This window comes from Eretmochelys imbricata, chromosome 9 (assembly GCF_965152235.1).
Source record: "Eretmochelys imbricata isolate rEreImb1 chromosome 9, rEreImb1.hap1, whole genome shotgun sequence".
NCBI lineage: Eukaryota > Metazoa > Chordata > Testudines > Cheloniidae > Eretmochelys > Eretmochelys imbricata.
In genome coordinates this window covers 11,826,612-11,847,483 of record NC_135580.1, presented here as the reverse complement: position 1 = coordinate 11,847,483, position 20,872 = coordinate 11,826,612, and the positions used below count along the sequence as shown (strand labels likewise).

The window sequence follows — 20,872 nt, the reverse complement described above, 5'->3', positions numbered from 1 at the left end:
CTGGGATTGAGGGTCTGCAGAGAAGCAGGCAGTAACTTGGTCCCTGGGAAAACAGGAAGGGTGTCAAGGCTAAATTGGGCCTACCTAGTTGCATGAGGTAAATGCTACATTTGGGCAAGGCTGTATGCTTTAGTTATTTTTAAACCTTTTCTCTCTGCTTATGATGTTCCTGAGGATGGATAAATCATACTGTTTTGAACAAGCTGTTCTGTCCCTGTGTTTACCAGGGGATCACAGCTCCCAGAGTGGGATCTACAGCAGAGACCAAAACCAGTTGGACCTGCTGAGGTAATATAGGTGATAAGCAGGAGGTGCTGTAGCCTGGTCTGTTGTCTAAAAGTGGGCTGAATTGTAGAATTCCATTCTGAGAGAAGTGCAACTGAGAAATGATGCCAACTGAAAAAAGGGCTTAGGGACAGCATCAGTCCTGAACAGTAATACCTGTAAACGTTCTTCTTTTACCTGTAAATGTTCTCTTTTGATAGGTCTGAAATGCACAATAAGAATGTAAGCCAGAGATTTGGTTTACTTTTGGAGTCCTACTGTCGAGCATGTGGGATGTACCTGAAACATTTGAGCAGGCAGGTGGAGGCTATGGAGAAACTGATAAACCTCACAGATATTCTCAAGCAGGAGAAGAAGGATGAGACACAAAAGGTATTAGTGTTATCAGAATACAAGAATTAAGTATGTTTAAAAGTAGTTTAATAAGAATTGGGTCTTTACTTGGTTAGTTAAAATAGTGTGATATTGTTTACTTCAGTAGGTAATAAAATTCCTTACCAGGTGTTGGAGATATTTTTACTGTACCCACTGTTGTTGGCCAGTTGAGTAGGTCATTTGAATAGAAGTTATGTCATACAACTATTTTCAGGTAATATGAAAATAATGCTTCAGTTCTGGTGATATGTGACGAATGTGGGATTGTTTGTTTTTTGACACTTGCATTACACAAAATTACATCTTAAATCAAAATTAAAACCCAGCATGTATGTACATCTTTCTCATATCATCAAAAAGCTCTCAAATTAAATGTGATTACCCTTCAGGTACAGATGAAGTTTCTTGTTGAACAAATGAGGCGGCCAGATTTCATGGATGCTTTACAAGGCTTTATTTCGCCTCTTAACCCTGCTCATCAGCTGGGAAATCTCAGGTATGTTCTTCCCTTTTGGAATTTATCAAAATATTTAAGTAGACCATTTTTCTGAAATTAGTGCATCTTGGAAAAGATTTTAAAATTTGCAAATGTACTAAGAAAATTGTATAGTGGATACCTTTTTTTGACCTTCAGCCGGTAGCATCAGTAGAAGAACTTTAAATGACCACAGAATAATGCTTGTAATTTTTGTGAGGAACCTTATTATTTGGCCAGAAGTGATGCTGCCTAAAGATTATATACACCCAGTTCCCTTGTCAGGCAGCACAAGCTAGTGCACTTCTTGCTTTAAGTTTAAGGCTCAAGAATGAAAATTTGTTGTTAACTGTCCATCTCGGCCCATCATAGTGTTATATCAGCCATAAATGTTGGGGGAAGGAAAGGTGAAGAGAGCAGGAATACTACAAAAGCACCATTCACTGATGTCAACAATACACTTATTTAGAAGAAATCTTATCTTTTTGTAGGCTTGAGGAGTGCAGGATTATGTCCTCTGCAAAAAGGCCACTGTGGTTGAACTGGGAAAACCCAGATATTATGTCTGAACTGTTGTTTCAAAACAATGAAATCATCTTTAAAAATGGAGATGGTAAGGGCACAAAATATATGCATATCCTGGTTAACATATTTTGTGTGTTTATACATAAGCTTCTCTTCTCATACCTTGCTTGTTGACTTAAAGTTTTTTTTATAAATAATTTATAGAATACATGTTAAAGAAATACACATACCTTGTTTGGCTTTGCTAATCTAAGTTTCTAAAGAAATAGGTATGTAAAAAATGAACAGACAAACACATGCACAGTATTTTTGTAGCTGTGCTCCTAGGCTATGCTTTTTCAAACACTCATTCTCTTTTATAACAGTATTTTGAACTGTTTTTTCCTCTTAGAACATGACTCGTGTATGCACTGTACTTTCCGTAGTATTGAAATTGATTTGCCTAATATTTTCGTAGGGTCACTCTGTGCTTATCATAACATTATTTAACTGTAATACTATTCAAATGTTAAAATGCTTTAGAATATTTGCTCTCATTTGTAAAGCCATGTTTGATGTCTGTCTCATTAATCCACGCAGATTTTAAAGTTGTATATTACTAATCTGTCTTGAAACTACCTTAACTCTTTTACATTAATCCTTAAACATTAAAGGTTGCTTTTGACTTCTGCATAATGATAATACATTTTAGAGAACGTAACTTTAGTGAAATACACAACCTACTCTCCCACTCTAAAATATATTGGGGGGAAAATAATAAAATGGCATGTTACAAAAAGCTTTCATGCTAATCTTATAAAATCCACCACATCTGTATGTACTTGAATATTTCAGATTTACGTCAGGACATGCTGACACTTCAGATCATTCGGATTATGGAAAACATCTGGCAAAATCAGGGTCTTGATCTTCGGTGAGCAACAGAAAGTATTCTCAAGTGCCATTCTTAATGTTTTCTGTTTAACGTAATTACTACATATGGTTCCTTTCCTTTTCCATGAAAAACAAATTTAATACTTAAAATGATTTGTAAGCATGTTTCTGTATGTTATACTGTAACTTTTTTATAGCTTCAAGATATCCAAAATATTGGGGTCTATAAACTGATCTGTGCCTTATGTGCAAATTTATTTTGGTGGCCTCAGTCTAGTTCCAGGGAATGGCCATCAGTAAGACTAGCATTGTTGCGGTACATGGGTTTCCATTACCATTTTATAATATTGACAGGTAATAGAACTGGAAATGTATTTTTAAAATTTCATGTGGGGTTTTCGTAAAGCAGGCTTTACTTAAGCTTTATTCTGTATTATGCGTTTCTGGTAGCACTCAGGTTGTGCTGAATGTTCCCTTTTTTAAAGTCCAGAGACTGTCCTGCCCTTAGTATTAAAGTCTGAAGATGTGTACAGAAATATATCTTGATAAATCTACCTACATTTTGAAAGTTCCGTTAATGATTATTTATAATATTCAGAGGTATTGCGGAAACCACTAGTAATTTTCAGCTTAAATCTTTTCCCAGTATAAAACTAGGAAATAAATTGCCAGATACAGTGGCCGCATTGTCAGGCACATTATTGAACTCTAGTGTTCTTGCACACTTTTTTTCTCAACACTTCTGATAATACAGCTGTAGGGTTTTCAAACGTATTTTCAGCAGAACCCTATGAAGTAAATCCAGTAATAGATAGTATTGATCTGAATAAGGTTACTAACCAGAACGTGCATATTTTGTACTGTTTAAAATGCTTTGTCTGAAAACTTGCTCTTTATAAATTTTTTTTTTCTTCCAGGATGTTGCCTTATGGCTGTTTGTCTATTGGTGATTGTGTGGGACTTATTGAGGTGGTGAGAAGCTCTCACACAATTATGCAGATTCAGTGTAAAGGTGGTCTAAAGGGCGCATTGCAGTTCAATAGCCACACATTACATCAGTGGCTCAAGGACAAAAACAAAGGAGAAATGTGAGTTTTTACTTTTCATTTACTTACTCTCCTTCTTAATTCACCTGTTTTGTTTTTTTGATGGAGGCCTCAAAACAGAAATATTTCATGCCCCCCTTCTTGAAGTGGGAAACTAAGTCATACAACGATACTCCACGCCTGGTATTTTTGCTATCCGTAGCTCTCCTCTTGAGGTTAAGGCATTGTGTGATATCGTTGTGACAATGCAGCAGTTGGCAAAAAATTGGCAATTTAAGATATACACTTGCACAAATACATGGTTTAAATCTGAATTTGCATTAGTAGCTTATCAGAGTGAAAATTTCTTTTCTGTGTCTTTAAGAAAGTTGCTTTAACGGTGAGTTTATTATTATTTTTTTATCTTATTCCAGATATTGTTGTATTCCAAGAATGCTGAATCTCTACCTAGCTTTTTGATTCAGTTCAATGATAAAATCCAAGTAGTCTTGATTTGCGTGTTTTCCATAAGCTAGTATACACATATCTTTCATTACATGCATGTTATTTCTGCACTTCTGTGGTGTTAGAACTTCAGAAGAATAATGCCTCCAGTGTTTGTTTTCAACAGGTATGATGCAGCTATTGATTTGTTTACACGGTCTTGCGCTGGCTATTGTGTTGCTACCTTCATATTGGGAATTGGTGATCGTCACAATAGTAACATCATGGTGAAAGATGACGGACAAGTAAGATACTATTTTGCAAAAACATCTCTCTCTCCAAATATTTGTGTATGTAATATGTCATCTTCCATCTGTCTGATGTATAGACACTAATTGTATGGCATATTGGTGTTTGGATCACAAAATCCAAGCAAAAATTAAATGAACTGATATTACTATGAAAGCTGTTTAAATATGCAGAATAATTTTAAAATATGTAACCATTTTCTTCCTTTTTAAAGCTGTTTCACATTGATTTTGGACACTTCCTTGATCACAAAAAGAAAAAATTTGGTTACAAACGAGAGCGTGTGCCATTTGTCTTAACGCAAGATTTCTTAATAGTGATTAGTAAAGGAGCCCAAGAATGTACCAAAACAAGGGAATTTGAAAGGTAAGCCATTTTTTAATTGAGCAGTTATTTCACATAAATGAAAATATACAAAAACTGATTAAATATATTTGGGTATATCTTGTAGCAAAATCTCTGTCCTAGATGTAATAAAGAACCAATGATCTTTAATACTCTGGCCTTTGACTTGAATCAAGCTATGTGCTGTAAGACCCTGTATAGGTACCTGTAGAGCTTAATGTAACAAAGAAACATACTGCAGGCATACAATGTTACATTAATTCAGTTGTGGGGGGACACATCTCTTTCAAATCGTCCACCCAGGATAGATCTTTTATGGTTCTCGGCACTCAAGGCCTGTGGGCCTGATCCTTCAAGGTGCTGATCCACTACTCCTACTGACTTTGCTGGATCAGGCACATACATAACCACTTAGGGTTACTGGATTAAAAATGTAATTTTACTCAAGTGTTAGAACTACAGCTAACCTTGATTAATTTTACTGGTCATGAGCAATTTTGTTTCAATGCTTAAAACGTATTCTTTTTAGACTTGCATAATTCAAATGTCTCAGTGAATTTCCTTAAACGTTCCTAAATAATTCACCTTTTGAGAAAGCTTATGAACTGAAAATAGGGATTTAGAAGCGAAGGCCTGTCTCTAATTTACGTGGTATCAATTAGTCACTGAAAAATGACTTGAACCTAATCTAAGGGAAAATCTACACTACAGCACTATATTGGCTCAGCTGCACCGATATAGACACACCACCATAGCGTGTCTGGTGAAGACACGCTCTGCCTCTCTCCTTCTGTTGCCTCCAAAAAATAAAAGTTGTGGATCCAGTATCTTGAACCAACCAACTCTTGTCTTTCTTTTCAAGGTTTCAGGAGATGTGTTATAAGGCTTACTTAGCAATTCGGCAGCATGCCAATCTCTTCATAAATCTCTTCTCCATGATGCTTGGCTCAGGAATGCCAGAATTACAGTCTTTTGATGATATTGCGTACATTCGAAAGACGCTTGCACTGGACAAAAGTGAACAAGAAGCTCTAGAATATTTCATGAAGCAGATGAATGATGCTCATCATGGTGGCTGGACAACGAAAATGGACTGGATCTTCCACACAATAAAGCAACATGCCTTGAACTGAAATGAAAGTGAAGAATTTAAAAAACTCATCGCCCGCTTATGGGTGCTACACTGCACTGTTAATACTTGTCAGCAGCAAAGACTGGTTGCATAGGAATTGCACAAACCACAGACGATGGCATTAGAATTTACAGCAAGAGCAGAGATGAAATATTCAGACATTTTTCAAAAATAATGTAAAAAAACCGGGGTTTCAGATAGCACTAAACTCTACACTTCAAAATTAAGCTTTCGTGTGATGTGCAATTTCATATTATGCCTTAAGCCCAAAAAGGTAAACTTGAAAGATTGGCAGGGGTTTTTTGTTTGCTTTTAATTTGGATAATTTGGGAAAAGGAAAACATGCTATCATCAAAAATAGTCCATTACATATTACAGTAGGTCTAGTATCACTTTAAAGATTATGTAGGGTTTCAAAGAGTTGAAAAGGAAGAAAAATTAGTGTTTTCATGGCTATTTAAATAGTAGGTATAGTGTTGAAAACTCCTTCAGTTTCAACTCAAAGATCTAAAAGATTAAAGTGAGGGGACAGTTCCTTTAAATTTAGTCATAGGCATAATATATTTTGGTTTTAATTGAACCTTTGACTTCTGGGTCTGTCATCATCTGCACCATTTTGAAAGAAGTAGGAAATAAGCCTACTATATGGTATTCTCCTGGACAGTATTTGTAGGGATGCGATTTATAGCTTCATGAAGAAACTCTGGTCCCCACCATCCCAAATGACTGGCTTAGAAATTGAATGGGCAGGATAGGGTTTAGTGCAACAAAACATTGTAGTGTTCACTTTGGGATTTGATTTAATCTAATCTGAACACAATAGATTTTTTCACACATGTTTTCCAGAGCCTAGCAAAAGGTTAGTTATTAAAATTATTGAAAGATTATTTTTATAAAGGCTATTTATATAATAGGAACTATTAATATATTTTCTTTATTTACATGATTTGTCCCATATTCACTCATTTAATTTTGCAACCCAGTTCTCTCTGTCCAAGACTCTCATTGTCCATCATGTCACTGATGGTGTTCAGTTGTAATCACAGGACCAAATTCAACCCTGGTGAAAGAGTATACAAGTACCACTGAAATCAGTGGGAGATATACCCACTTGTGCCACAGGTGAACTTGGCCCAAGTTTCTTCAAAGAATCTCAGGCAATATTCTTAACATTACTTTGGGCTGGTCTACAATACCATAGTAAATTGACATATGTTATGCTACTTTAGTTATGTGAATAACATAACTGAAGTTGACATAGCTTAGGTCGACTTACCACGGTGTCTACACCATGCTGTGTTGATGGGAGATGCCCTCCCGCCGACTTACTTTGCTCTTCTCAGGGAGCTGGAATACAGGAGTCGATGGGAGAGCGCTCTGCCATCGACTTCATGGGTCTTCACCAGACCCACTAAATCAGCACCGCTGTATCAATCGCAGCATTGCCAATCTACTGGTAAGTGTCAACAGGGCCTAAGTGATACGCTGGCTGTTCAAGGAATGTATGGTTAAACTCTCAGCCTCTAGGTCCACCTTTTCTCTCTCTTTCTGTTCTTTCCTGCTCCTTTGAAAGCAGCTGCTTAATCCCTATAACCAACACATGAGAAATAAGTTTGGATTTTCAAAATGATCACCAGCTACTTATAGCAAACACTTTGGAAAGCTCACAGCATATAGAGCTGCCAAACAAACGTTTTATAGCATGCATGCTCTTGCACATGCACTCTGGCTTTCTCGTATGCTCTGTGTGAGAATGTAAGTGAGAGAAAAATCTAATTGTTGGGCACCAGTTTTTGCAAGTATCAAGACTACCAGAGGTTCTTAGATTGTCCTTATGCACAGCTGCAGGCAGAACTTGCTACTCTGAAACACTTTTTTATAAACTCTTAAATATTTTTGACAATAACTTGCTAAACCCAGGATTCTGAGGATGATATTTACTCCAGTGTTTTAAACTTGTTAGATTTACAGCATCTAAAGTGAATTCCAAAAGTCCAGGAGTTTGAGGCGGATGGGTTTATTCACATGCATGCACACAGACAGACACGTATGTGTCGGTGCCACTCAAAAAAAGTGCAATACCAGATGTAATATAAATGTGCTGACAGTTGGTATTAGAATATAACTTTATAAATAAACTGTACTTTGTACAGGCTGTATTTATGAAGTATTGAGTGGTTGGATTCATTTAGCAAATTGTAATACTTTAAAAATGTGCAATCATTATATTATAGAAGACATGGATAGCAGTGAATTGGGGATTATAAAGCCAAGGCTTTTATTTGGTCTTTTAAGACAATTTTGTAGTCATTTGATTCCTACAGTTAGTTATTGAACACACAGGTACTAAATCATGTGGTAAAACACTTCATGAAAAATACAAAGAAATACTAAGATTTGAGTGGGGAAATATGGCTAGTTTTATCTCTACTGAACATTTTAGAGCAATCCAGCAGAATTCATATGTCCCTTTGCTCAGATGTGAATGTTTTCACTCAGTTGTAGTTACTAAACATAACTGCCCTTATTGTATTTATTATTAGTCTACAGTCAACCCCCTCTAATGTTCTAGAGTTTTTAAAATTGGGAATTAGTTACAGAAAGAAATTCAGTTAAATGATACAAATCTGAAACCCTGAGCGCTGTAATTCATGGTCTAACAGAGATGTGTGTTACTCAAGTGCCACATTAAGTGCTACATTAATTATCCTTATGATTCCTCTTATATTGAGACAACATATTGCCCTGTAGAGAGATGCCTTTTAGGACCTGAATTAAAAGGTCCTCAAACTTATTGGATCTTATGGGCCTGATTCTCCATATTTTGCACCTTGTGTTAAATGCTGCCATATTAGAATGGTAGTGTTTGTACCCACTGTGCACCTGTTGCAGGGCTGTGAAGAATCAGGCCCAATATCTTCAAGAGTTACTGCAACCAACCACTGCACAAGCTATAAAAGAGTTCTTATGTGCATGCTAGAAGAAAGCAAATTGAGTAGCCAACCCAGGTATAATAGGGCTTGGGGTAACTTTAGAATTAAACAAAGAAAATGGAAGCATGGGAAGATAATGGATGGAGGTGTGGGGCTTGAAACAGTTGTTCATAGTAACAAAAGAGTATATTTAAAGAAAAAAAGTTGACCCTAAATATACTAAGTGGTATTCTCCAGTTTTATACAGATATGAGTCCATTGACTTTAATGGGGTTACTCCTAACTTAGACTGGTGTGTGTGAGAGAATTAAACCCACTCTCTCAGCTACAGAAAAAGGATCATGAATGCATTGGTGACTGAGCTGTAGACTTTGTTAGAGACTGTTTGGAATTTGATTTTTTTTAAATAGTCTTTTTTACAGTTGACATTTAACCTGAATAGAGGTCTGAAAATGTTCCCTTTGTTCTGAATACCAGCTGTGCAAACACTAAAGTAGTTGATTTTGTGCTTGGACTGAATATAAGCATCTTGCTCCAGCAAAACTCCCATAGAAGCCAATAGTAGTAGGAGTCTGATCAGAGCCAGGAGCCCAGGATTTGTCCTTACACTTTATTACAGAGCCATTAGAAAAAAGTGACTTAGGGAATATGTATTGAATTGTAAAACAATGTAACTAATTTCTTTTCCAACTGTGAAACTATACATTTGTTTTAATGACAAAACAGGCTGCTGCTTTTTTTTTCTTGAAATATATTTGTTTTCCAAAAAGTTGCAGAAGAAACTCCTGTACTGACTTACATATGCATACTTTTCTGTTCTTAAGGAGTGCATCAGTAGTTTCTTCATGGGTAAAATACCATCTATCGGTATAATTTAATTTCATAAAAAGCATTTAAACAAAACCTAAACTGTAAGTGGTTTGGCATCTTGTGGAAAAAAAATAAAAAGCCTAGATATTAAGGGCACTGTCAGAATTATGCAGCATGTAAAGAACTTTGTATACGATGACCTCTGGTTATTTTATTTTATTTTTTTTAATGTAAAGCCATCTAAGCCCCATAGTGGTCAGTAGCCCGTGTTTGTTAATTTTGGGGACATTTTATTTGCTTTGTCATTTTATAACTGACATGCTCAATATTTGCGCTGAACAATAATTGTGATTTCCTCCTGTTTTTCATGTCTGTACAGGTTACAGACCTGGGCTGGACCAGTTTAAAACAAAAAAGCCACTTGAAATTATGATGTATTTTGAGGTCAGACATCTTTAGAATGCTTCAATTTAAAGAAAATTCTATGGTATTGGAGAGGATTGTGATATGCTGCTTCTAAGGTTTTTTGTTTAAAAATACAACTTCCATATTTCATTTTTTTTAAGGGTTTACTTGAATGAAGAACCACACTTTTTATACAAATACTATACAGCTGTGGACACTGTGTGGCAGATGATTGAAGCCCAATAACTGTTGCAATATATTTCATACCAATAGTGAATTTGTATTTATTTTTTCTTTGGTCAAAGTTGTCTCCATTTATATAAGGCTCTATCTGTCCAAAATGTGTTGCACTCTGCAGATGTCATGTTTTTAGGTCTCCACTGATCAGACAAACTAATCAGAAATTGAGCCTAGGTGTAGAAACCTTTTGTTTGTGTGCAAGAGTCAGACCTAGTAGAGACTTTGGGCTTCCAGTAATTCTGATGTCACTTTACACTGGTATAACTCTGATTTCAGTGGAGTTACTCTTAATTCACAGCAGCATATGAGCTATCAGAATTAGGCCCTTCATTGGAAAAAGGTTCTCCAGTCTTTGTTTGCCTGTCCATGTGACACATGAAAATTAATTTATTCTCTTGCTAAGGCCTGGTCTACACTAGAAAATTGAGTCATCTTAACCATTTCATTCAGGGATGTGAAAAATCCACACCCCTGAGCAGCATAGTTAAGCCAACTTAACCTCAGCATAGACAGCACGAGGTCGAGGGAAGAATTCTTTTGTTGACGTAGGCACCATCTCTCAGGGAGATGGAGTACATACACTGACAGGAGAATCCCTGCTGTCAGCATAGGTAATGTCTACACTGACGCTCTATAGTGGCCCAACTGTGCCTCTATAGAATACCAAGTGTAGACAAGCCCTGTGAAAGTTGCTGATTGCAAGCTGGTGACACTAATTGGCTGGTAAAACACCTATAATTCTAAATACTTGTTTTCTATTAACCAGCTTCATTCAGTTCTCAATTTCAGGAGTGCTATGGTCTTGCTTATCTTTTTTTGCTTCTGTTTTTAAGACTTCAAGGATCTCTGCAGCTCACTAGTTTAAAGAAAGCTCTGTCCTCTTAAGAAGAGTTTCTCTCCCTACTCTATGATGACAGTTGGGTGCTTTAAGAAATCTGATCTCGGAAAAGATGGCTGTGCTCTTGACATAGCATTGGGAGTAGAACATTCATCTGAATTCTGAGTATCCTGGGGCACAGAATTCTAAAGGCATGAGATATGTCAGTTAGCCCTTGTGGCCAAAAATAAGAGTATATACAAAACAAAGAACTTTTTTTAAAAAACAAAACAAAACCTAGTTTACAAATTTAAACCATTTGTTCAGGAATTAGGCAAAATAGAGGTGCCTCCAGGGGAATGTTACTTGGGATTGTTCATTTTGTTTTCATAACACAACCACTTGTGCCAGTGCTCACAAAACTTGATGCTGAAACATGCTTCAAAACACATCTTACATTTTAAGTGCCCTTATTTTCACCCTAATGTGTTCGTTAGAGGTAATAAGTTTAAAAAAAAATAATAATAATTCACATGTCATATGGATCCTATTAAATAATCTGGCCCAAATCCCCATCTGATGTAAATTATGGTAGCACCGTATTTCAGTGGAGCTATGCTGATTTACAGTATCTGAGAATCTTGCCCACTATCTGAAATTATCCAATCCATGGTCATACCCAGTAGCCCTGTTTTATTGAATAGCTCAGGCTGTGGAGAGACAAGTTGGGCAAGACTTGATCTTTAATAATCATTATATGCCTGTACTGCTCTCCTAGCTCATGAGGGCCCAAACCTGATTCTTCATAGCTGCAAATACATGCAATCCATCTCTAGGCTTGATTTTAATTTTCTTGGATTCCTCAAGATTATCAACTGGCCAAAATTGTCTTAATGTTGTATTTTTAGTGGAAAAGGTCTAATCTTTTTCTGCCTTAAGGCCACCATGGTCTCAAAACTGCTTTAATTTCTTGTAAAGTTTCCCCTTCCTACTAGTGATAACTCAATATCCAGAGCACGACTGTCAAAGTCCACTGACTTAAGAGGTCGATATTTCCTATGTGCTCATCAACAGGGGGAGGAATTCTGTGCCTCCATATTTGGTGAAGAATGGAACACTTAACCACAAACTGACTTCCAAGACTCTTGTGCTTGGAATTTTGAAAGTAGATTTCATGTTGTCCTCATAACTGGTACTCACAGCTGCAAGAATTTTGGATGAATAGAGCCCAAGAGAGTGTATTCTGCTCTTGGTGCCCACATGTTATTCCCTTAAAACTAATGGAAATTGTGCCTGCATCAAGAGGAGAACATGGATACCCCCAAGTATTTACTTGAAATCTCTTAAAATGGAGACAATTCTTATCCTTTGACATAACTATTAGCTAGAGAAAAAATATTGCCCTGTAATTAGTTTGTCATTCTATGGATAAAGGTTCTGTGGTATAATACATTGTTCAACTTGGGGGGGTAAGGGGGGGTTTTAGTATTGGGCCAAAAGAGTATTTAAGACACAGCAAGATGCATGTGTTGTTGTATTGAGAATATAGTCTTGCAGTATCATTTTAAAATGTTCATTTTTTTTTCCTTTTTTGCTGTGCTATTCAAATAGCAAATATTTGGCCTATGCACTTATTGTAGTTTATGTTCATCAGAAACTGTAAAAAGTCTGCTTTTTATTTAACTTTGCAGTCTGTATCTCATCATGATGTGTATTTGTGTTTCATCACATTTTTGAGTGTTAATGTATATACTAAAAAGTAAATTTAAAATAATATGGTTGGTACAGTTTTGTATTCTGAAACATGCATATTCGTGGAAGAGTTAGTGCTCTAGAACTGAAGGAATTTCTGTGGATTTAGAGCACATTTTGGGTTTCATCTGATGCATTCCAAACAGTAAGGAGAAAGGAGCTACAGAGAAAATGTGTACACCTGTTCATCCAAAAAAAAAATTTTTTTTTTAGAAATAAGAATTGCATTGTGCTTGGATTTAGGAAGAGGCAATAGCCGCTCCATAGTTAAAGTTGAGACTTGATTCCCATTTATGTCTGATTTTTATCCTCAAAATAAGTCACTTGTACTTCAAATGTATGTGTTGTCTGTGACAAGAGGACAGACGTTTGCCCAAATTTGAGGTGTTTCAACCAAACAGTTTCTGAGAGGGCTTTAGATGTTTAGGTGTTGATTATGTTCTGAAAATTCTCCTAATTCTTTGTTCACTACAACTGCCACAAAAAAGGAATGTTATAGCAACATCATGTGAGGCTTATTTGAAAGGTCTTGGTGATGTCTGCAAGACCAATTCTGAGAATGGGAAAAGCAAATTTGAGAACTTATTCACTGATGAAGTAAGAACATCAGAAAGGCTCCTTAGGCTCAGTGAAATTCAGAAAGGCTCCAGTCCTACTGATGACTCTTGTAAAGGTAGAGTTTCATTTTTTGTAAAGTAAGCCTTTTCTTTGCAGCGATAGTAGGTGTTTTATATTTCAAAGGGAGATCTATCAAAAGAATTTTTAAAAAAGGATGGGGAGGGTTGAGGGGAGATCACAGCCTAATGTATAACAAGATTCAGGCTCATCAAGGGATTCTGTACAAAGCTGACAGTGCTACTTGTTTTCTATCTCCATGCTTGTTTGAGTTGCTGCATGACCCTAGTAGCAAAGTGCTCACATCATGGCCTTCGTGAAGGGAGATATTTGTGTTAAAATGTTAAACCTATTGAACGGTAATCTACATTCTGAGGAATTTGATGATCTAAGTGAAACAACTGGACAAGACCCTACTCCAGGTCACATGATGACCAGACCTTAACAAGTGGTGAACCCAGTGACCCATCTGGATATGTAATTTGCTGTTTAATTTGTTTAAAACATCTTGTAAAGAAAAATAAGAGGTCAAAAATGTGAGATTATGTATTTTCTTTAACCTACAGCAGGAAGCTAGACATGAAGGGAGGGCTGGGGAAGTCCCAGAATAGCTTTAGCAGTATTACTGTTTTCTTTTTTTCTCCCTAGTTCCTTGTTCAGAGTTGGAAGACAGCAATTCTCTCAGTGATTGATTTTGGGGGTGGGGGGCATTATCACATGATGCGCTCAGCCTAGTTTCACCTTTTTTTCTGGTTCTCAGAGCTCAGGTAGAACTGAGCTCTATAGAGAATCATAGAATCATAGAATATCAGGGTTGGAAGGGACCCCAGGAGGTCATCTAGTCCAACCCCCTGCTCAAAAGCAGGACCAATCCCCAATTAAATCATCCCAGCCAGGGCTTTGTCAAGCCTGACCTTAAAAACTTCTAAGGAAGGAGATTCCACCACCTTCCTAGGCAACGCATTCCAGTGTTTCACCACCCTCCTAGTGAAAAAGTTTTTCCTAATATCCAACCTAAACCTCCCCCACTGCAACTTGAGACCATTACTCCTTGTCCTGTCCTCTTCTACCACTGAGAATAGTCTAGAACCATCTTCTCTGGAACCACCTCTCAGGTAGTTGAAAGCAGCTATCAAATCCCCCCTCATTCTTCTCTTCTGCAGACTAAACAATCCCAGTTCCCTCAGCCTCTCCTCATAAGTCATGTGTTCCAGACCCCTAATCATTTTTGTTGCCCTTCGCTGGACTCTTTCCAATTTATCCACATCCTTCTTGTAGTGTGGGGCCCAAAACTGGACACAGTACTCCAGATGAGGCCTCACCAATGTCGAATAGAGGGGGACGATCATGTCTCTCGATCTGCTTGCTATGCCCCTACTTATACATCCCAAAATGCCATTGGCCTTCTTGGCAACAAGGGCACACTGCTGCCTCATATCCAGCTTCTCATCCACTGTCACCCCTAGGTCCTTTTCCGCAGAACTGCTGCCTAGCCATTCGGTCCCTAGTCTGTAGCTGTGCATTGGGTTCTTCCGTCCTAAGTGCAGGACCCTGCACTTATCCTTATTGAACCTCATCAGATTTCTTTTGGCCCAATCCTCCAATTTGTCTAGGTCCCTCTGTATCCTATCCCTGCCCTCCAGCGTATCTACCACTCCTCCCAGTTTAGTATCATCCGCAAATTTGCTGAGAGTGCAATCCACACCATCCTCCAGATCATTTATGAAGATATTGAACAAAACCGGCCCCAGGACCGACCCCTGGGGCACTCCACTTGACACCGGCTGCCAACTAGACATGGAGCCATTGATCACTACCCGTTGAGCCAGACAATCTAGCCAACTTTCTACCCACCTTATAGTGCATTCATCCAGCCTGTACTTCTTTAACTTGCTGACAAGAATACTGTGGGAGACCGTGTCAAAAGCTTTGCTAAAGTCAAGAAACAATACATCCACTGCTTTCCCTTTATCCACAGAACCAGTAATCTCATCATAGAAGGCGATTAGATTAGTCAGGCATGACCTTCCCTTGGTGAATCCATGCTGACTGTTCCTGATCACTTTCCTCTCATGTAAGTGCTTCAGGATTGATTCTTTGAGGACCTGCTCCATGATTTTTCCAGGGACTGAAGTGAGGCTGACTGGCCTGTAGTTCCCAGGATCCTCCTTCTTCCCTTTTTTAAAGATTGGCACTACATTAGCCTTTTTCCAGTCATCCGGGACTTCCCCCGTTCGCCACGAGTTTTCAAAGATAATGGCCAATGGCTCTGCAATCACAGCCGCCAGTTCCTTTAGCACTCTCGGATGCAACTCGTCCGGTCCCATGGACTTGTGCACGTCCAGCTTTTCTAAATAGTCCCTAACCACCTCTTTCTCCACAGAGGGCTGGCCATCTATTCCCTATGTTGCGATGCCCAGCGCAGCAGCCTGGGAGCTGACCTTGTTAGTGAAGACAGAGGCAAAAAAAGCATTGAGTACATTAGCTTTTTCCACATCCTCTGTCACTAGGTTGCCTCCCTCATTCATTAAGGGGCTCACACTTTCCTTGGCTTTCTTCTTGTTGCCAACATACCTGAAGAAACCCTTCTTGTTACTCTTAACATCTCTCGCTAGCTGCAGCTCCAGGTGCGATTTGGCCCTCCTGATTTCATTCCTACATGCCCGAGCAATATTTTTATACTCTTCCCTGTTCATATGTCCAACCTTCCACTTCTTGTAAGCTTCTTTTTTATGTTTAAGATCCGCTAGGATTTCACCGTTAAGCCAATATGATCGCCTGCCATATTTACTATTAGAATGAGTATCCCCCTCCACATACAGCCCTGGCCATGCCCAGTGAAAAGCAGTTCTGTTAGCCAGGACCCTTTTGTGGCCTTGCGGGGGAGAAGGCTACCTTGAGTTAAATGAGATTTTTTTCAAAGATGCATAAGGGATTTAGATATTCAATTCCTATTAATTTTAATAGGACCAGTGAGTCCAAATCCCCTGTCTTTGAAGATCTCAACCAAATGCATAAATTATGCAACTTTTAAAATACATGAATTACTTAACCCACCCTATCATGTGGCTAAAATATGGAACACTTAAATCCATATACAGCCACCTGTGGGTTGAAACTAGGCAGCTGTTTCTCACCCTACAGTGACTATGCATGATATTTGAGAAGAAGAGGTGCAGAATATCCTATTCAGTTGCTGGAATGTAGATAGTTAAAATGCACTTATCAGAATAAGGATTTGGCCTGGATCCCATAGTTAACATCCTGTCTCTTGTTAAAAGTGCCATTGGGTATTCAGTGATCTCCAAATAGACTGACATCTTCCATAACAGAGGTTGTCCTTCATCAACTGTAGCTTCTGCTCACGGGAAGCAAGCTAAAGCTTTAAAACAGAAATCCATAAAGTACTTTAATCTCGCAGTGCCTGGCACAATGATGCCCATTTTGATTAGCCCCTCTAGGGACTACTGGAATACAAATAGTGGTCATACTTCAGAGTAAGGTTCCATTTATAAATTGTTAGTAAATGATTAATATTTTAGTAAAGGGTTAATCATTATTAGTCTGACAGCCCCCACTGTTCTTAGCTCCTGGAGGAGCTATGATCCCGCTATAATGGTAAGTCCTAGCTACTTCCCCAGTGTAATATAGAGGATGGATAGATAAGTCCATCAATGGCTATTAGCCAAGATGGACAGGGATACAACCCCATGCTCTGGGCTTCCCTAGCCTCTAACTGCCAGAAGCTTGGAGAGAATGACAGGATGGATTACTCTCTAATTTCCCTTTTCTTTTAATTCCCTATGAAGCAGCTTGTTGAAAGACAAGATACTAGGCTAGATGGACCATTGGTCTGACCAGTATGGCTGCTTTTAATAGAGAATTCCCAATAAAAATTGAACCAAAAAAAGAAAATATTCCATTCATTTATGCTTTTGGTATTTTCATCACCTTAGGAAATTTCTGTGTATAAAAATCAAGCAGACAAGAATGGAATAAAGCTTTTTTGAAACATGGGGCCTGTATCCTAAAGAAGTGAAAATGATCATATGAGTCTACAATCCATTTCAGTTGCAAAGACAAGTCCAACAAATATAGGGATAGTGCTGGGGTGAAAAAAACTCATCTAAGCTATAAATGTTGCAAACTGGGCTCATTCCACAATTTACAGGCCAGGAGAAAGCTATGGTACTTGGAAATCTTCCAAATGTCACTGCTTAGTAGCTATAATTCAAAACACAATGTTCATTGAGCCATCCAGCTTCCATATTTTGCTATAGCACACTTCAGCTCTGAAGTTGTCACCTGTTTAATTAACATTAGATATTTATGTGATGTCACAATGCAGATATCTAAAGTGGTTTTGTTTTGCAACAAATATTAAGCAATAAGTGTTTTCAAAATTAAAAGATGCACACAGATAACTGGGACAAAATTGGAATTGATTTTCCACTGATAATTGAGCTCTTCAGTCGTAATACAGGAGCTGTAAAGAAAAGAGACAGCATCTTAAAGAAGATATCTACAAGTTAATAAAAGTAACAAGTTTATAACAAAACTGTAATGAATACGACTTAATACAGAAAGAAGTACACAATTTGCTCCAAAATTTAAAAATGAAATCAATAGCAAACCTCCCATTTACTTAAATAGGGCTAGGATTTCACCCAAAGTGGGGCTGATTCAGGCCCACTTTGGAGGGCTAATCCTGAGATGTGCTGAGCACCTTGAATTTCAATTTTCAACCGAACAGGAGGCATTTAGCAACTCTCAGAGGGTGCAGAGCACCTGAAATAATTGGGTTCTAAATTATACCCTGATAATGGCATATAAAAGTGCCTAAATCAGTAGATTGCTTTGTGAACAAAGTGTTTTATTAGTATAGTACATGATCAAAGTTTAAATCTTTTTAAACAAGAAACAGACATGTCCTGGGTAGATTGTTTGCTCTGGTGGGTTGTGGGGTTTTTTTGTTTTTTTTTTTTTAAAAGCCGTATCAGAAACTTGGTGAAAGTCTCTGTTGATCTTAGCAATCTGGGAGTTTTCCCCATTGATTTCAATAGGACCAGGATTTCACCCTAAGAGTTTTCAGCTGTGTTATTAGGCCCAAACTTTGTTGTTCATCAACAACCTAGATAACAGCACAGTTCTCCTTGTGTGCTCAAAAACAATGAGAGAGTCTGTCCATCCATCCCCCCCTCACATCACCCCCTAAGATAGGACATAGAAGGCAGTTCTATTATGGTCTTGACCCAGCAGCAACATTTCTCTGCCTCCTCTTGTCCCCAGCTTTCTCTTCCTGACATCCAGCAGCATGAGTTTCCCTGACACCCCGCACCCGCTGCTCCAGGACCCTCTCACTGCACTAGGGCCATAGATGAAGTCAGGGCTCAGTGGCAGGGCAAGTCTATGTGCTCAGTCCCACCCTCTAGGCTCTCACAAACAGCTTCCCCAAGTGCCTAGCCCTGGGGGGAAAAACACACACACACATACTTCGGTATTTAGCGTATTGGTGCTGATGGACCACCACTAACATTTAATTATTAGAAACAAGAACTATTCCCAAAGGGTAAACTAGAGGGGGGAGCACCAGGACAGCATGTGTCTATGGGTAGGACACTAGACTGGGGCTCAAACCTAAGTTCTCTTCCTGGTTCTGCTTCTGACCTTTTGTATGATTATGGGCAAATCACTTCACCTCTGAGTGCCTCTGTTTTCCCCTCCCACCTTCGTCTGTCTCATCTAGTTAGACTGTAAGCTCTCAGAGCAGGGAATGGCTCTTCCTATGTATTTGTATAGCACTTAGCAGAAACATTATTTGTAGGACTCTCATGCAATTAATCGCACTGTTAAACAACGACAGAATACCATTTATTTAAATATTTTTGGATGTTTTCTACATTTTCAAATATATTGATTTCAATTATAACAATACAAAGAGTACAGTGCTCACTATTTTTATTACAAATATGTGAACTGTAAAAAACAATTGTATTTTTCAATTCACTTAGTACAAGCACTGTAGTGCAATCTCTATCATATGAAAGTTGAACTTACAAATGTAGAATTTACGTACAAAAAAATAACTGCAATCAAAAATAAAACAATGTAAAACTTACAAGTCCACTCAGTCCTATTTCTTGTTCAGCCAATCACTCAGACAAATAAGTTGTTTACATTTGCGGGAGATAATGCTGCCTGCTTCTTGTTCACAATGTCACCTGAAAGTGAGAACAGGTGTTCTCATGGCACTGTTGTAGCTGGCATTGCAAGATATTTACATGCCAGATGCACGAAAGATTCATATATTCCTTCATGCTTCTATCACCATTCCAGAGGACATGCATCCATGCTGATGACGGGTTCTGCTCTATAGCAATCCAAAGCTGTGCGGACCAACGCATGTTCATTTTCATCATCGGAGTCAGATGCCACCAGCAGAAGGTTGATTTTTCTTTTTTAGTGGCTCAGGTTCTGTAGTTTCCGCATCGGAGTGTTGCTCTTTTAAGATTTCTGGAAGCAAGCTCCACACCTCATCCCTGTCAGATTTTGGAAGGCACTTCAGGTTCTTAAACCTTGGGTCAAGTGCTGTAGCTATCTTTAGAAATCTCAAATTGGTACCTTCTTTGCGTTTTGTCAAATCTGCAGCGAAAGTGTTCTTAAAATGAACATGTGCTGAGTAATAGCCGAGACTGCTAGAACATGAAATACATGGCAGAATGCACGTAAAATAGAGCTGGAGACCTGCAATTCTCCCCCAAAGAGTTCAATCACAAATTAACGGATTTTTTTTTAACGAGCATCATCAGCATGGAAACATGTCCTCTAGAATGGTGGTGGATGCATGAAGGGGCATATGAATGTTTAGCATATCTGGCACATAAATACCTTGCAATGCCGGCTACAAAAGTCCCACACAAACACCTATTCTCACTTTCTGGTGACATAAATAAAAAGTGGGCAGCATTATCTCCCGTAAATGTAAATAAACTTGTCTTAGCGAATGGCTGAACAAGAAGTAGGACTGAGTGGACTTCTAGGCTCTGAAGTTTTGCATTGTTTTGTTTTTGAGTGCAGTTATGTAACCCCCTCCCAAAAAAAAAATCTATATTTGGAAGTTGCACTTTCTCGATAAAGAGACTGAACTACAGTACATGTATGAGGTGAATTGAAAAATACTATTTCTTTTGTTACAAATATTTGCACTGTAAAAATGAAAAATACTATAAAGTGAGCAGTGTACACAGTATTCTGTGTTGTAATTGAAATCAATATATTTGAAAATGTAGAAAAGCTATAAAAATATTTAATAAATTTCAATTGGTATTCTATTGTTTAATAATGTGATTAAAACTGATTAATTGCAATTCTTTTAATCACAATTAATTTTGAGTTAATCATGTGAGTTAACTGATTAATTGACAGCCCTAATTATTTGTATTAAAGTAGCACTTATAGGACTCAATTGAAATTGGGCCTGTTTTGCTAACAGCAGCAGCAGTGCTGCTCCTC

General features: G+C 38.0%; 1 protein-coding gene across 5 annotated transcripts in view; it reads left to right on the top strand.

Annotated features, from left to right (window-relative positions):
• Nucleotides 1–12,767, top strand: part of PIK3CA (phosphatidylinositol-4,5-bisphosphate 3-kinase catalytic subunit alpha) — a 78,866-nt gene extending 66,099 nt beyond the window's left edge. For all 5 annotated transcript variants that reach the window (XM_077827042.1, XM_077827041.1, XM_077827044.1 and 2 more), the window contains 8 exons: nucleotides 486–657; nucleotides 1,050–1,156; nucleotides 1,627–1,748; nucleotides 2,495–2,573; nucleotides 3,451–3,621; nucleotides 4,190–4,307; nucleotides 4,526–4,677; nucleotides 5,519–12,767. In XM_077827042.1, coding sequence (XP_077683168.1) covers nucleotides 486–657; nucleotides 1,050–1,156; nucleotides 1,627–1,748; nucleotides 2,495–2,573; nucleotides 3,451–3,621; nucleotides 4,190–4,307; nucleotides 4,526–4,677; nucleotides 5,519–5,789 — 1,192 coding nt within the window. In that variant the 3' untranslated portion in view covers nucleotides 5,790–12,767. The remainder of the gene's footprint in view (nucleotides 1–485; nucleotides 658–1,049; nucleotides 1,157–1,626; nucleotides 1,749–2,494; nucleotides 2,574–3,450; nucleotides 3,622–4,189; nucleotides 4,308–4,525; nucleotides 4,678–5,518) is intronic.
• The last annotated feature ends 8,105 nt before the right edge of the window (nucleotides 12,768–20,872 follow it).